At 39.1% G+C, this 17,729-nt stretch overlaps 1 protein-coding gene across 9 annotated transcripts in view; it reads right to left on the bottom strand.

Moving 5' to 3' along the window:
* LOC121887251 (zeta-sarcoglycan) overlaps nucleotides 1-17,729 on the bottom strand; it is a 368,949-nt gene that overhangs the window by 194,659 nt on the left and 156,561 nt on the right. For 3 of the 9 annotated variants that reach the window (XM_042397964.1, XM_042397971.1, XM_042397979.1), the window contains one exon: nucleotides 15,512-15,565. The exons of the other annotated variants lie outside the window; for them this stretch is intronic. In XM_042397964.1, coding sequence (XP_042253898.1) covers nucleotides 15,512-15,517 — 6 coding nt within the window. In that variant the 5' untranslated portion in view covers nucleotides 15,518-15,565. The remainder of the gene's footprint in view (nucleotides 1-15,511; nucleotides 15,566-17,729) is intronic. 9 annotated transcript variants of the gene reach the window in all.

Raw genomic sequence — 17,729 nt, 5'->3', positions numbered from 1 at the left:
GTGTGTGTGTGTGTGTAGTGAGAAGGGGCTTGCTTCATTACACAGTTGACATCTGTAGTATGTGTGTGTGCGCAATTTCTGTGTCAGTTTCATATAAAATGTCACATAACATACGAGAGATGCCAGTTAACCAGCCGTAGGCTCTCTGCATGGAAACGTGCGCGTGTGTGCATGCGTGGCGAGTACATCGCTGTTGGAATTTAAAATGTACATTATTTGTGCGTGTGCAATAGTTTACAATGTCTACTATTCACAAATGTCTGGTTTTTAAAAATGCTTGACCTTTAAAGGTAGTTTTTGACCACTAGTAGCGCTATGGAGCAAGAGCGGATCCCTGTTTTGTTTGTGTCTCATGCACATGCACAAGGACGCCGTGCACACGCATGTGCAAGCAGATGATGTGATACACAGCCCTGCCAATGGTTTCTCGCCATTTCACTGATCAACAGTTGGAGGCGGTAATGTGCCAAGAAATGCAACAAAGTACCGCCAAAGGCAAAGAAGAAGAAGAAGACTGCTAAATGCTTTGTGTTTGGGTGAAAAACTGTGAATGTAAACTTAACTTTTTGATAGTAAACTCCAGTAAACCATAACTCCTGTTATTAAGAGAGCATTTTATTTCAGCTATGTCATTTTCAGGCTTGTGCACTCAAAAGAGATGCTTGTTAAGGGGTTAAAAGCACAAATACTCAATAATAATTACTGTGACTGTTGGTATGGTTGGACAATTTACATGTATATGAAATTATTGAAAAAAATATATAATGCCATTCTGCTTCTGAAAATGTCACAGAACACGGTAGGTCATGGTGTGTGTTAACTAGTTCACTTGTATAGAAATGATGTAATATACAATATAGAACACTGTGAGTAAAAGTGTTTTAATTTACCATTAATGGACCATATGTGCAACATTCACTTGCATTATATTGCCCTTCAGCATGTATCTGATATAAAACTATTTGATAAGCTTATTCTGGTCCTTAATGTGCATCGCTGGTATTCAAGTCGTGACAATCAGAACCGGCCAGACACACTCTCACTGTCACAGCGGCCGTAACAGTCCAGACACAATCAAACACACATTAAACTGCTTAATGGATACGAGAGTCTAAACAATGTTAACGCTGTCAATCCAACTGCTAGTTTGTAACCAGGAAGACCGCCTGCCAAATTGTTATTTCTTTTACAGGTTAATGGTCAAAAGCAGACACACACACACACCTTAAAAGTCTAATAAAAAGATCACATCTCAGTCTTCTTAATCACCACCGTGCACGCCCCGTGTTAACAGCTCCATCGCTGCTATTACTGTTGAAAAGGGATTCTGTTATGTCTTAAATGAAAACATAAAAACCAGGTCCAGACACACAGACACGTGCACTTAATTAGACTTCGCACACAGGTAGACACACACACACACACACACACATTCTCCGCACGCAACACATATACAGACACGAAGATGCTCGCAGGCACGCACTCGCTCTTCTCTGACACACTCACACACACACACACACACACACAGACACCGTGATTAAAGACCAAGGCCATCTGGTGCTGTAAAGAGAGCGAGGGGAAAGCACCCTCATGCTTGCTGATGCAAGCCTTGAGACATGTCCTTTATATCCTCCTTTCCTTCCTTCCTTAGTTCTACCCTTCCTGTTCGCTGCTTTGCATCCTCCCTCCCTCACCCAGCATCTTCCTTCCGTCGCTTATCCTTCCCTGATTAAACACCGCATTAAAACCAAATGACCCATATTTCCCCGTGTTTTGGAATGAAAGCGGGAGATAACCTGTGTACCCACCAGGTACCTCTTTTCAGCCAGCAGCATTAAACAGATGCTCGGGGAGATTGCTGGTAGTAGCTCGTACTGTTGCTATGAGATTAATGAAAATCTGTGTGAAGTACAGCAGCCTTTCACTATTATTCATGCTAAACACTTAACACTGTTGGGACTTTACATTTACAGTAATGGAAAGATAAAGTCAATGCTGAAAAGAGAGGTTCCCAGAAGGAAGCTGAAACTGCAAAGGTGTGTAAGAATCACAATTTATAAATAGGATTCGCAAGTATAACCAGTTGTAATTGTTATTATTATTTCTTTTTTTAGAAGGAGCATCAATTCACTAAACCCTGCCGTGTGGAAAAGTTCATCCACATTTTTACTGGAAGTGATTTTTAAAGGTCTCTCAATAGCTTTATGTGGTCCATTGCACTTATAAAAACTACTCCTACGACTTCAGATCTTTTGTGTTCTATGAGGAAAAATCTATAATTGGATGTGCCAAAATATCTTTCATTCCATTTACTAAAGAACAAGCAGAGATAATGTTTGTGTTACCAATAAAGAAAGGCTTAAAGTCAGCATTCAGCTTGTCTCACCAAGGCTCAAGCCCAGGACAAAAACTGTGCCACTGCAGATTGAGAACTAAGTTTTAACAACTTACAGAAAATGAAAGTCATCCTGTTGTCATTTTAAAATGTAGCCAAATTAGAGGATTCATGTTGAAACAATATATAGATGAGCTAATCTGTGATGTAATCTTGAGTAGGTTGAAGTAATGGAATTCAACGGTCTCATAAAAAACACAGAAAGCTACAGCTCTTTCAGAAAGTTGCTGAGCACGCTTGGTACATTATTCAATTTTTCATATCTGCACTGTGAGCAGGGACAGACTGCGACTAAAAAATAGCTCCGCACTTATTTACCTCAGACCAACCCACCAAATCCAGCCTGCAGATACTCCACCATGGAGGTGAGGTGGTGGTGGGCGGGGGGGGCATAATCTAAAACCCCTTTCACACATGTAGTCTATCCCTGAAATGTTCAGGAACATTTCCTGCACGGGGTCATGTGTGCAGGGATCAATGTACGGGGAAATCTGTACCACCAATTTCCCACCTCAAGTCCTGGTAACATTTCTGGGAAAATGCCGGCACAAGTGTGTTGTGAATGAAAGCAGTAACATTACAGGGACAAGCACGTAAAGGTTTATGTCTGTGGAGCGAGCAAACCAATCACAAGACTCTGCTGATTAGAAGAGACGTTGATATTTTTTGAATGTTTAAATATTTAAACGAAATGTTCACACTCTTTTGTGAATGTTTATTCACGTAACTTCAAGAGTATTGCTTCATTAAGCCATATCGATTATTCAGAGCTCCATCAGAAGCTTTAAATAATCGATATGGCTTTATGAAAACAATACCGTTAAAGCTACGTGAATAAACATTTACAAAAGAGTGTAAACGTTTTGTTTAAATATTTGAACACAATGCAAAAAATAGCAATGGCTCCCTTTTTAACAGTGTATGTCTGTGCTCGGTGCAACAATATCACAGCATCATGTTCCGTTTAATATTATTATCTTGTCTTTAATATCACAATCCAAATCATGTCCATAACGTTAACTACTCGTATGGAGTGCAGAGCAAAGTTTTGGTGAGCAGGCAGATGGAGAACAGCATGTTTTACACTGTAAATAATGAAGTGGTTATAGACCAAAATGAGGTATATCACTAATATTCTGTAATATGAACACAACCGCCACTTATCGTTCCCAGAGTTAATGAATTTCACCTGAAATCCGTTAGTAAGTTGTTTTATTTGTTACTTTAAATACTCTTACATCTAAGCAAACTCTCCTTAATTGTTGATGATGAGTTTATTTCCCTCTGGTGAGTTCTCATTTCAAAAAAATTTCAATGTTCTTTTTCCAAGAATATCACACAGTTACAAACATTCCCACCTGATTACAGCCTTTTCTTACTGCTCATTTGGTGACCCGTCACTTAAGTTTGTGTGTCTATTTTATGGTCCTGTGCTGTAAACTATAAAGACAATGATACTTCAGTTTTGAAGAGGTGCATCTTCTTCATATTTTCACTTTTAAATGGCTCTGACCTACTGTTCACAAGCAATATTTCAGAGGGAAATTATGAAAGACAACTAATTTCTTCCATCGATGCCTGATCAGCAGCTGGAGGCCACACACAAAAACAAAAACAACAACAACAAAAACTGTTGCAACTGTTTTGGGGGGCAGTTTAAACATGGTGCAACAAATTCTGTCTGTCACTGCCCTCCAGAACGACACATCTGGATTTGCATTTCTGCCCTGCTCGTTTGTCAGTGCATGTCATGTGACAATCGTTTCAAAAATAAAAGCATAGTGTAAACTGACAATACTAAGGTTAAAGGGAAACTTATGGGTTTTTGCTCCATATGATTACAACTGCAGCCTGTTACGTGGCTGCCATCCGAAGCGCTCTCGCTCAATACTGGATCAATTTCAAAAATTGTTGTCCCCATTAGTCACTTAGACCTAAAATGATGAGAAAATAAGGTCCAAGTAGAAAAATCCCAAAGCTTCCCATGTTTCTGCTGATTGTTGACATTAAAACTGTACACGGTTTGTTGTTCCTTTAATATCAAGAGTGATATTTACATGAAGACTTCACCGCCAAATGTTTTCGTAGTGGGAAAGGTTGTTGCACAGAACATCAAAACCATGAATGGAGAAGCAAAGAGGGCAAAACGCCCAGCCACCTAAGGATTTAGCTTTATTCTGTTCCCATGGAAGAGAGACAGAGATGTTGGTTCCAAATACTCATTAAGCAGAGAGGGGAGAGAGGATGGAAATAATGTTATCTTCTCCAATATGACAAACATCACGACAAATGTGGTGAAATGTGGCTCAATATGAGTGTTTCACAGCACAATTAGCAAGGAATTAAAAGGCAGATTCTTTCTTTAGTTGGCAGCTGAGACAAAGTCCAAAGACTGGGATTTATTCAAAAAGAAAAATGCAGATCATTTGTTGAGAGATTCCTTTGGTGAGTCATCATTTGATTGAATAGAAGACTAAAGAAACCATAAAATATTTACACATGAGGAGCTGGAACCAGAGAAGTTAGATTTTTTTTTCTTGAAAAATGACTCAGAACGATTAATCAATTCTCAATATAGTTGCAGATTAATTTTCTGTCAATTAACTAATCATTGCAGCTCTAGTTAGTCTGGTTAGAGGTTGTAAAAGCTTACTATCTGTTACTTTAAAGGCAATTTTAGAAAGCATAGTAAAATTTCCATAATTTAGAGATGTTTCAAAATATTTTTCATGTGAACATACAGTATTTAAAATGGTACAATCCAGGCAATTATGTATTTATATTATTTGTCATTGACTTCTTGCCACATGTTCACTCTCATATGTTCACAGTTATGATGGAAACATACTTTCGACCAATAAGGAAAAAGAAAATCCCCAAAGTCGACACAAACATTTGTCAGTTTTAGCAGGTTTAGTATGACAGAACTAGAGTTCACATCTAAGCTTTGCCAATGCATCAATACGTGTAGGGTAAACCTTCACTCAAATAAACTTTTTTTTCCTCCTGAATTTTGTGTTTTAAACAGAATAATGTGTACTGTCTAACTGCTTAATACTCTGCACACATCCTTTGCTTTTCCTGTCTATTTCACCCCATTATACCGATACAGATACTAGTCATACTTTTCTCCCCCAGAGGTAAAAACACCACTGCAAAGTAAAACCAACCTATGCATGACTAATCTAGGGTACACTGTATTTTGATATGCTGAGCTATATGCTAATCACCAGGAATGTGATGCTGAACACCTACTTAAATGCAAACATAGGACCCTCCATCTGTCCCTGGGGTGAGAGAGGAGGAGGTAATTTACATGATTAATTACTTATACCTGACAAGCACTGGCGGTGTTCAGGGCTCCCAGGTTTCCTCACATAGCATGTTGATGTGTGTGTGCGTGTGTGTGTGTGTGTGTCTGAGTTCAGCTTTGCAACCCTATTCCAGACTTCATAGTCTAGTCAGGTAATGATCTATAATTAATGACGCAGTCTAATTTTATAGTCTTATCTTTCTATTGGGTATGGGAAAACTCCGTTCCAATTCAATTTTAACAATTGATCTAAACTCATGACCTCAAAAATATAAATAAATAAATAAACAAATAAAGACTTCCTGAGTAAAACTTTACATAACAAACTAGAAGGCAAGGTATAATAAACTCACTTTAGTGAAGGTACAACAATACCAAGTATAGTCGTCTTATCCATACTAAGGGTGAACCATATCATGGTGTTCATGATAATACTGGTATAATTCTTTGTGTGACTTAAATTTATACAATCATGTGATATGTTGATGTATTTACTGTACACCATGATGACTGTGTATAGCAGCAACACGTATGGCTGAAAGCGAATGAAATGTTGCTGCTGGCTCCGAGGTGGAAATGGACCAGCTTCAGTTGTATGGAAGCGGTTTGATTACAGGTATTCACCTTCAGAGCAGAGCAGTAGAGCAGAGGCGCTAACATCACACAACATATTATGTCGCTGACACGTTGCGATAAGCATATTGTCTCATTTCTGGTTGCCAACTGTGGTTACTGATAGTGTTTTTGCTGCTCTCAATTCAGTTAATTTTGCTGTATTCTTCATTACTGCAGATAATTACCCGCTGTAACGTTACATTTAAACTTACACTAGTTCTGCTCAAGCACTCTTAGCTCTCTCCTTTTTTTAATCGACGTTTCTTGCTAATCTCGCAGTTGTTAGGTACTTTAGCTCTGCAGTTAGCTTAGCAGCTAACTTAGCTTAGCTGTTAGCAATGGCTTCTCCCTCTCCTGCTCTCTCTTGCTCAGTGTGTCATATATTTAGCCATTCCACTGCCTCCTTTAGTGATAATGGTACATGTAATAAATGTAGTTTATTTGCAGTGTTGGAGGAGAGGCTCAATGAATTGGAAGCACGGCTCCGTACCATGGAAAACCAGTCATTAGCTACTCTAGTTAGCCAGCCCCCAGTAGCTGGTGCAGGCCAACCCAGCGTAGCTCCTACTCCCCCAGTAGTTCCCAAGCAGCCGGGAAGCCAGGGTGGCTGGGTGACTGTCCGAAGGAAGCATAGCCCTAAACAGAAGCCCATGGTTCACCACCAACCACTTCACATTTCTAACAGGTTCTCCCCACTCAGTGACACACCCGCTGAGAAACCAACTCTAATTATTTCCTGCTCCTGGGGGTGACATTGAATCAAATTTAAAACTGCTGGCTAAGGATAAGTGTGAATATGGTACCACTGTTAATCATATCAGCAGTAATGACTCCTGATCACACCAATCTTAGGTCACTAAAATTAATGTTGAGTCGGTGTGTACATATGCAAAAACAATGTCAGACTCTGTAGTTTTTTTTGGGCCCCTGCCAAATCTGACCAGTGATGACACGTATAGCCGCATGTCATCATACAATCGCTGGCTGTCAAGGTGGTGTCCAGCAAATGATGTGGGCTTCATAGACAACTAGTAGACTTTCTGGGGAAGACCTAGTCTGATTAGGAGAGATGGCATACATCCCACTTTGGATGGAGCTGCTCTTATATTTGGAAATATGGACAAGTGTATTACTAGACCAAAACCATGACATCCCAGAGTTGAGATCAAGAAGCAGAGCTTGTTCTTAGCCTCTCACACACAAGCTGGAAAACTTTACAGCCAATTCTATTTGTTATAGTGTACCGTCCTGAATTCTCAAAGTTTTTATCAAACTTAGTCCTTAGTACAGATAAAGTAATTACAGTAGGTGACTTTAATATTCATGTGGACATCAATAATGATACCCTTAGCAGTGCATTTATCTCAAACTAAAATTAAACTCAACTGGCTTTTCACAGAGTGTAAATAAACCCACTCATTGTCTTAACCACACCCTCAACCTCGTTCTGACATAAGGCATCAAAATTGAACATTTAATAGTTTTTCCACAAAATCCTATTATATCAGATCATTACTTAAAAGCTTTTGAATTCCTATTACTGGACTACATGCCATTAGAAAAAAATGTCTTCACTAGATGTCTGTCTGATAGTGCTGTAGCTAAAGTTAAAGAAGCAATTCCATCAGCACTGAATTCAATGCCATGCCTCAATACAACAGACTCTTATGCTAACTTAAGTCCCTCCTAAATTGATCATCTTGTTGATAGTGCCGCAGGCTCATTGCCAATGACACTCGACTCCATTGCCTCCTTTAAAAAAGAAAATAATAAAACTTAAGAGGTTAGCTCCATTGTATAATTTCCAAACCCACAAATTAAAGCAAACATCGCGAAAATTTGAAAGGATTTGGCGATCCACCAATTGGAAGAATCTTGCTTAGTCTGGCAAGATAGTCTTAAAACATAGAGGAAGGCCTTCTGTAATGCCAGAGCTGCCTATTACTCATCATTAATAGAGGAGAATAAAAACAGCCCTAGATTCTTTTTCAGCACTTTGGCCAGGCTGACAAAGAGTCATAACTCTATTGATCCATGCATTCCTATAGTTCTCAGTAGTGATGACTTCATGAGCTTCTTTAATGATAAAATTCTAACTATTACAAACAAAATTCATCACCCCCTGCCCTCAACAGGCACCGATTTATCCACAAACACAGGAACCTCAGAAACAATTGTAAACCTGATATTTATTTAGGCTGTTTTTCTCTAATCAAACTTCCTGAACTAGCTTTAATGATTTCTTCATCTAAACCATCAGCCTGTCTCTTAGATAGCTAGCTAGCTAGGCTGCTTAAGGAGGTCTTACCCTTAGTAAGCACTTCTTTTCTAGATATGATCAATCTATCTTTAGTAACAAGCTATGTACCACAGTCCTTTAATGTAGCTGTAATACTACTACTCTTGATTCAGGCATTTTAGCCAACTATAGACCTATATCTAACCTTCTCTTTCTCTTTAAGATCCTTGAGAAAGCTGTCATCAATTAATCGTGTGACTTCCTACATAACAACAGTTTATTTGAGTATTTTCAGTCAGGATTTAGAGCGCATAGCACAGAGACAGCACTGGTGAAAGTTACAAATGATCTCCTAACTGCATTGGACAAAGGACTTCTCTCTGTATTTATTTTGTTAGGTCTTAGTGCTGCATTTGACACCATTGACCATCACATCCTATTACAGAGACTGGAACATTTAATTGGCATTAAAGGAACTGCATTAAGCTGGTTTAAGTCCTATTTATCAGAGCGATTTCAGTTTGTACACGTTAATGATGAATCCTCCATGAACGCAAAAGTTAGACACGGAGTTCCACAAGGTTCTGTACTTGGACCAATACTATTCACCTTGTATATGCTTCCTTTAGGTAACATTATTCGGAAACACTCCATAAATGTTATTGCTATGCAGATGATACCCGCTTATATTTGTCAATGAAGCCAGATGAAACCAATCAGTTAACTAAACTCCAGGCATGCCTTAACGACATAAAGACCTGGATGACCTGCAATTTTCTGCTACTAAACTCAGACAAAACTGAAGTTATCGTGCTTGGCCCTAAACACCTTAGAAACACATTATCCAATGATATAGCTACTCTGGATGGCATTACCCTGGCCTCAAGCACCACCGTAAGGAATCTGGGAGTTATCTTTGATCAGGATATGTCCTTTAACTCCTACATAAAACAAATTTGAAGGACTGCCTTTTTTCACTTATGTAATCAGGCATATCCTGTCTCAAAAAGATGCACAAAAAATAGTCTGAGCTGGATTATTGCAATTCCTTATTACAGGCTGCCCTAACAAGTCTCTAAAGACTCTCCAGCTGGTCCAGAAAGCAGCTGCATGCGTCCTGACAAAAACTAGCTTCCTAGCTGCACTGGCTTCCTGTAAAATCCATAATAGAATTTATATAATAATAATAATAATAATAATAATAATAGAATTTCCCATGATGCACTGAGCTCCTCTCTCCTCCCCCCTCTCTCAATCTGTATGCATTCATGTACCATTAATGATTCTTACCAACTTCCCTGGAGTTTTTGTGCTTTCTCGTCTCACTGGTTCCTATGGATCAGGGTCATGGACCCCCTAGTTATGGATGGCGGGCTTCCACGGACCATGGCTGCGGACTCCATGCTGCCATGGTCCTGCTTGACGCCTATGCCTGCGATTATTATTATTAGTCATATTTCTATTATTGTTGTTATTGTTATTATTGTAGTTGTTGTGCTTCTCTGTGTCTCTCTCTCCTCTCTCCCCTTCTCTCTTTCTCTCTCAACCCTACTGGTCAAGGCAGCTAGAGCCTGGTTCTGCTTGAGGTTTTTTCCTATTAAAGGGGAGTTTTTCCTCGCCACTGTCACAAAGTGCTTACTCATGGGGGAATGTTGGGTCTCTGAACAATAAAGAGAACGGTCTAGACCTGTTCTATGTGAAAAGTGCCCTGAGATAACTTCTGTTGTGATTTGGCGCTATATAAATAAAACTGAATTGAATTGAACCTAGTGACTGCATTGACCACTTCAGGATCTGATTCAGCTCAGGTGGCAATGATTGATTGATCATGACATTTTACATTTGCATTGGGGTAATTAATTAATCAGAGCAACATGTTGCAAGAAAAGAGAAAATATTTTACAAGATGGGGAGAGTAGAGGCACAGTCAGCCACAATCAGGTGAGAATGTGTGAGGAAAAAGTAATCCCACAGCAGACAGCTCTGCAGGTCAAACATCAGCATGAAGTTAGTTTAATAACCATTTGGACATGCTTTATTTACCCAAAACAGTTTGAACTGAGCTGAAGTTAGTTTAAAGTTTGGTACTGATCAGCTGGACTGAGCTAACTATGTCAGTGCAGCAAGTCTGTTTGTATCAATGACTCTGATCACAGAGTTATTTCACAGAGGAGCAGACAGCCATAGCACTGCCTCTGTCTGCTCCTCTGAAACATCCTGTGAACGCACCACCTATCACACAGACTAAACACAGGGACATGGCTGTACAGATTTGACCACACCTGCTGAAATTATATTATTACAATTATACTGTACCCATATTTACTGTATATTGTAGTTCTGTAGACCATATCAAACACATTGTTATTGCGAAAGTACCTTGCAATATTGTGATATTATTTTAAGGCCATATCACCCACCCCTATACTTTGCATACTGACATAGTTTGTTTATGGGTTAACACTCATCTTTATCCATCTTTTTATGTATTGACCACTACATTACATCAGTGGTATTGGCCACTCACTGCATATATTGTTTTTTTCATAATTGCCAGTGTATGGTAAGTCAGACTCCAGAAACAGAGTCATGGACCAGAGCAACTTACACCAATTTTTTAAAAAAAGCCAGGAAAATTTGAAAAAGTGAGTTGAAAATGAGTATAGCCTTGAATGTATGAGGACGTAGTGGATGTTTTAGATTTATTGCTCTTCCAGATCTTTGAATTCAACATAGTGCAGACAGGACAGTCACATACTGTATGTTTTAATGCAGGGATTTACTGCATAGCACAGAAAAGGGGGAGAAAAACTTGAGAGTAAAATAATAAAGCAGAAAAAGTAGTGCAGCCCCGGTAGAGCAGCAGTAATGCTGCAGTGTAACATTTTCTCTCTTTCTCTCTCACTTTGATACTGACTAGAGACATATGGACTGGTTCATTACCTGTAATACGGCATAATAGCAGCTTTCACATGAGGCATATGTGTGTGGGTAAGTGCATGAGTGGGCAAGCGTGTCTGTGTCTAAGTGCATGCAGCTGTGTATGAATGTGTTTGTGAGCGCCCATGTGTGCATATGAGAGTGTGAATGTTTCCTCCATTATCATGTCTTTGTGCGTGTGTGTGTGCGTGTTTGTGTGCATGTAACAGGCTGTACCACATTGCCAGTGTTGTGATTAGGCACAATCAGAGCCTAACAAGCTTTAGATAGCAGACACCAACACACCCTCCCTGGAGAGCACACTGTCATACATCCTCATTGAGATGAAATAACATGTATGCAGATACACAGTGGATTAAATTTCAGCATCTATAAAATCACTCTTATTCATTAACAAATACACAATCCATGTTGCCTTGAAGTGCAAAAGATAAAATCTCATAAAGTGAAATGATGGAAAAAGTAATAGCAATAAGATAAAGACACTGCTCATATATTTATGCTGTTGATCTCTTTAAATCATATTTTACAGACAAATTAGCTCTGATAAGTAAGAAATGCAGAGTTTTTGGGGATAATATTTAATTTGGTTACTTTACCAATTAAGTAAGGAGAGCAAAGAAACCTCAAATCATTCATGTTTCCTGGGTGAAATCACTGAGGCCATGTCCAGACCAAATCAAGGTGTGGGTGTGTCACTACATGGCCCATCTGTGTGACGTATCTGATCATAGCAAAAGAAACCAGAAATTCCGAATTGCAGCCCAATACAACACCAAATGAGTGCAAGGCAATTTACGTCGAGTACTCCCTCACGGGGTTGTACAGCTCTGGAAAGTTTATCATGGGAGCAATGAGTCTTTCTTCTTTCTTCACAGTTCCTCGGTAAACAGTGGAATGCTACAATGCTACTTGGTAAACAAAGTTCTTCCTGTGGACATCTTCGGTCCAATCGCCCGCTCATGTGATTAGCCAACGTAGCGCCTTGTCGGATGACATCCCGTTGCGTTCCGGCAAAAGTTGAGCCTGGTTCAACTTTTTTTTGCAAGACAATCGCTGCATTTTTTTTGCTGAGCCCTATGCAGTCCCCATCCCTGCAGTGTAAACGCACTGGCCCCATTCAAATGAATTGGAGGGCTGCCATTTTTCATGCATTGCTGGATTTGCTCTGAACGCAGTCCAATATTTTATTATCACAGTGTTGACTTAAAGTCAGGTCATTGACAGTATCACACAGGTGAAAAAATTGTGATTGAGTATCTATTTACATGGTAAGTGATCTTACAAATATCTGGCAGTGTTAGCTTTTAGTAGCTTATATTAAAAGCCTGTGTTTTGAGACAGATGCATTTATTAGCCACTGTACAAGATTCTCTCTTTGATCCATAAGACAATTACTGATTTTATTCCATTCATACCATACCTAATCAACAGATTTACAAAATCCCCATCAAGTACAAAATACTTGTATATATAAGTACATATCTTAAAAGCATTAAATACTTTATGTTGCCAATAAATATTCTGCATAGACATTAGAATAACCTTAGAATAACTCATTTTCATTACAATATGGCATATGCCAAAAAAAAAAAACCCTCTATCAGCAAATGAAGCAACTGAATAGAATTCAAACAGCTTCAAAAATAAGTCTGGTATCTACTCTAATGTATTTTATTTCAAACATATGGAGCTACAGGCTGCAAGTTCTCATTACTTAAAGGTCACTCTTCTTCCCCAGTGTATGCTTGAGTGTCCATTATGACTGATACGTACCACTTAAGTTACATACCCAATGGGACATGCCCAAAATACAATATAAAAATCCAAGCAAATGTTCATACCCGACACTACTTCCTAAAGGACTCCTAAAGGACTACAATGAGCAGTTGTCCAGCCACCTTTAGAGCTCACTCCATGCTTATTTTCTCTATGAATCATAGTTGACTGATACTGTAATCAAGTCGTCTCTCATTGTTTTACTACAATAAAAAGGCAGAAAGAGAGAGAGAGAATGAATAGGGATCTCACGTTGCTGTGTGGGAGTGTGTGAGACGAGATTGGACTCATACATCATGGAAAATGCACAAGTAAAACAAACCTAATGCTGTCCCAATACTACAAGGAGATTTATAGTCTTTCTCTCTCATCTCAGTCTAACACAATACACAAACAGGAACACCATACAATAAGGTGTGTGGAAATGTGGAATTAATAGTCTGAACAATATGAGGAGGACATGTTTTATTAATGAAATGCAACTAAGATGTTACAGCTAATAAAGATAATGTCAAAGTGTAGTCAGTCCACAACGTCTTGTATAAGAATCAAATCCTTAAGACACAGCTTCTACCGACCTGAGCAGCGTGTGCGTGCACGTGGGCGCAACTCTTGCAGTGTATGCTCATTTAAGAGCATGTACTTACAAGTGGGCGTGTTTGTGCACGCGAGTATTTTAGAAACAGTGCGAGCAGTCATGCATCATTGACTGCATGTAAATCAGCGTGTGTGTGTGTGTGTGTGTGTGTTCTTTAAGAGCATGGTGAGTGTTTGGTACAGATTTCTCAAGCTCTGCCAACTGTTAAACCTTGTTTTTCTGCCAGTGCCTGCTGTCAGCTCCACCTGTGCCATGAAAAGACACACACAGGCACAAACAGCTTTACAGCTGTCTCACCTCAGTGCAAACACCGAGAGAAAGGACACGCTTCAAGAAGTGAGATTTTTTTTTTAAAAAAAGACCAAGTTGAGCGAGTATAAGATATGTAAAAAGGTATAAGTGGAGAGAGAGAAACAGAGGACATAAAAAATAAGAGTGTAGTTGAAGGAATGTTTAAAAAGTTTTAGGTGGTCCACAAGGACAGCAGAAACTTCTAGATTATGGTCTTTGAAGCGAACTCTCCTGCAAAAAATTTCTCAGCTCGTGTTGTTGTAAAGGAAAAAATAACTAATTTAAATCATTTTAAATCAACTCTGACGTCTCTTATCTCTCCCTCCTGCGTTTGTCTCTGCCTCCATCTGCCTTCGTTTATTTCTTTCTCCCTGTAAGGAGCCTAGACATGCAGATATCTCTGAGTAACTGTGAAACTGCAGCTAAAAAATGTACAGGTCTGACCATTTTTCAGCACTATCTCTCCCAACATACTGACTTTCTGTCTCATTCCCTGCCTCTCTATTTCTCTTACACCCAAACAGCACTTTACTATTCTCCCCTAAATATTGTACCTCTCTATATTGTGTAAGAATGAATGAGGGTGACTTGGCACCGCATGAAAATATCCAGCAGAACAAGTCATTTAACCTGGCACTTAATCTTACAAAGGGTGATAAATTTCAGTCTTTTCCCAGGAGTCTTTTAAAAACAAATGATGATCTGAAGTCTGTCTAGCCAAAATCTACTTTCTGTATTTATTATCAAGAACACTGGAAAACTACATGATGTTGAATTGCAGTGGGAATTGTGATTTTCATGTTTTGTCTTGTTACTTATTTAGATGATCAAAACAAACAAAGAAAACCCCCCACACACACATGCCCTATTTGCATATATTGGACTTATGGTGTTGCAATACATTGTTGCTATGCAATGACTTCTTCAGTTTGACAGATAATCAATAACCCTCTTTTTGGCAGATCTGTAATTGCACGCTTACATTGGCTTCATAGTAGTGTTTCTTCTCTAAGGTCAAACATGGTGAAAAGTGTTTTTTTTTTATTGTTGAATGAATGTTTGAGCTTCACTGTGCAGAATGATGCATGTGCAGAGTTTGACACTAAAAGCTTTATTTCACATTCATCTGCCAGAAGTGAAACGGTTGCATACGTCGCATACTGGACCACTTGTAAAATCACGCTACATGTCTTAAACTGAGATTTAAAGTGAGCACAGAGAAACTTTGAACGTGAAAACAGTCTTCTGGTGTCAAACTCTGCACGTACATCAGTCTGCACAGTGAAGCTCAAATAATAAGCAAAGCATATTTTTGAGTGGAGGGAGACTGAGTAGACTAACCTCCATCTGACGGGATCCCAGATACAATGACCTCTATAGGCATTCAGTTGATCTCTACAAGACAGAAATCAGAGGACAGACAACACAGGTTTAAAGCCTGAAACTGCAGCTGAGCTATTGACAGAGTTATTACCCCGCTGCAGGATCCATCAAAGCGCTGAGACTTAAGATGCTCGAAGAACTCTAAGAGTGTCTCTCACCCACTTGTAGAAAGTTAAGAACAGAGTGAGAAGCAACAGAACTACAAAAGTGTTTCCCCTTTATGCTTTCAAATGATGAACGGCACTGCGCGCGCACACACACACACACACACACAAACAAACACACAGTGGACAGCAGAGCAGGGAGGCTGCAGTGGAGACAGTGAACCAGGTGAAGTGAAAGATAAAGTTTTTCTCGAGTTGATGACAACTACGCTCATTACTGTAAGTGCACTAGAACTTTATCAAACCACCTGTTCAAGCATAAACATGCAGAAAAATGACCACAGTGCAACGGTTAAGCTAATAGCGAATTGTTATGAACAAGCTAAAACGAGAGCTGTCTGTATGTAGCCTAACTGTTTAGCTTAGTTCTCCATATATCTTAAAACTTGTCGGATTCTTTTAAATACAGCTACTGGCTGAGACAGCAGTCCCTCCTCTCTCTACCAGCAGTACCCACAGAGAACAGGATGAATGACAGTTAGTGACTGATGTCTGTCTTCTTTCTAAACTTCACTCACTATTTTGATGTAAGGAATATTATTTATTTTATTGTCATTTCAGATCTGTTTTCCAGTGAGTAAACATTACTTTTCTCCTCTAGAAAAAAATATTTAGTTATATTTAAAACATAAATCAATTCTAATCCTGTTCTGATTCTTTTTTTTTTTTTTTTTTAAATAGGCTCATAATTTAAAAACACAAAACTATTATTTAGTACTGAAAAAGAACCAATAGGAGTAACAATAAAGAGTATTGGCTAACGGCTACACCCTGACATTCACTATAAGCCTTCAGGACATAGTTACTTCAGCAATAAGCATATCTGTTTCACTTTTCTTCTTGCTCATGTATGAGTGTACTTGTTGTTTTTTATAAATATTGTAATGATAATGGTCCACGATGATGTGAAAATGCATCGTTTTTAGTCAAATAACATCACATTTTCTTCAGGGCGGCACTCCAAACCCTTCAACTGTGCTGAGGAATTTAATTCTTTGTTACAACAGCAATCTGAGCCTTAAGAACCCTTCTGGTATCAAGAGCTCCTGCAAATTATCACGCACATGACTATGAACATGGATACTCCTGTCTGGAACAATTCTATGCTAGTTTTAAGTTATTCCACAGCCAGTGCGCAAAAATACAGGTCCTGCACACGCACGACGGCACCGCTGCTGAAAAAAACCCTTGATGAAACACTGTGCGGTATGTATTTCTACTATGTAACATGGGTTACAGGAAGCTAGACACGCCAATGTGCTTCAGCACCACTGACCCTCAATGTTAAGACGCTCTTAAATGTTGTGTGTGTGTGTGCTCACTGTTACCGTAAGTACTGTTTTGGGAAAACAGTGTGAAAATTTAAGAGCGTTCACAGAAATGCTCTTAGAAAGCACTTAGCCTCCATGATTGGTTGTTATCAGGAAACTGCGCCCAGATGCATCACCAAGATTACTCATTACCTGAATCAGGACGGTACCCTGAATGAGCTACGGCTAAATATTATGTTAAATAACCGTCTGAAAGAGAACAAAGAAGACAGAGAGGGAGAGGTTATATATCAGTCTCTCTCTCTCTCTCTCTCTCTCTGTGTCAGCAAGAATCTGGAGCATACATGGCGAATAATATTGTCTATTCCCTGGAGATATCGAGTCAAAATGGCTGACTACAGCTGAACTGTTTTGGGGTTCACTAGAGTTTAACGTGCCAAGAGAAAGAGAAAATCCCTCGGGAGGTTAAGCGAATAAACACTGGTTTGACTTTCATACTGGCGAGGCTTTAAGAAAAACAAACCAAAAAAAAAGAAGAAACAAAAGCCAAGTTCATCCATCAGCATCAGTTAATTATCTGTGGGCAGTCTGCGTACAAATGACCGTTTCTCTTTTACTTCTCTTGGATCAGAATTAATCACACAAAAAACAAACGAGGACCTAAAGTTAGGAAAAAAAGAGATGACAAGAGGAGGAAAGAGATAGAAAATCAAGAACCAAATAGCTTTCCCTCCTACAGGA

Source organism: Thunnus maccoyii, chromosome 2 (genome assembly GCF_910596095.1).
Source record: "Thunnus maccoyii chromosome 2, fThuMac1.1, whole genome shotgun sequence".
In the NCBI taxonomy this organism is placed as follows: domain Eukaryota; kingdom Metazoa; phylum Chordata; class Actinopteri; order Scombriformes; family Scombridae; genus Thunnus; species Thunnus maccoyii.
Note: the sequence above shows the minus strand (reverse complement) of the source record. Positions and strands in the feature narration are given on the sequence as shown.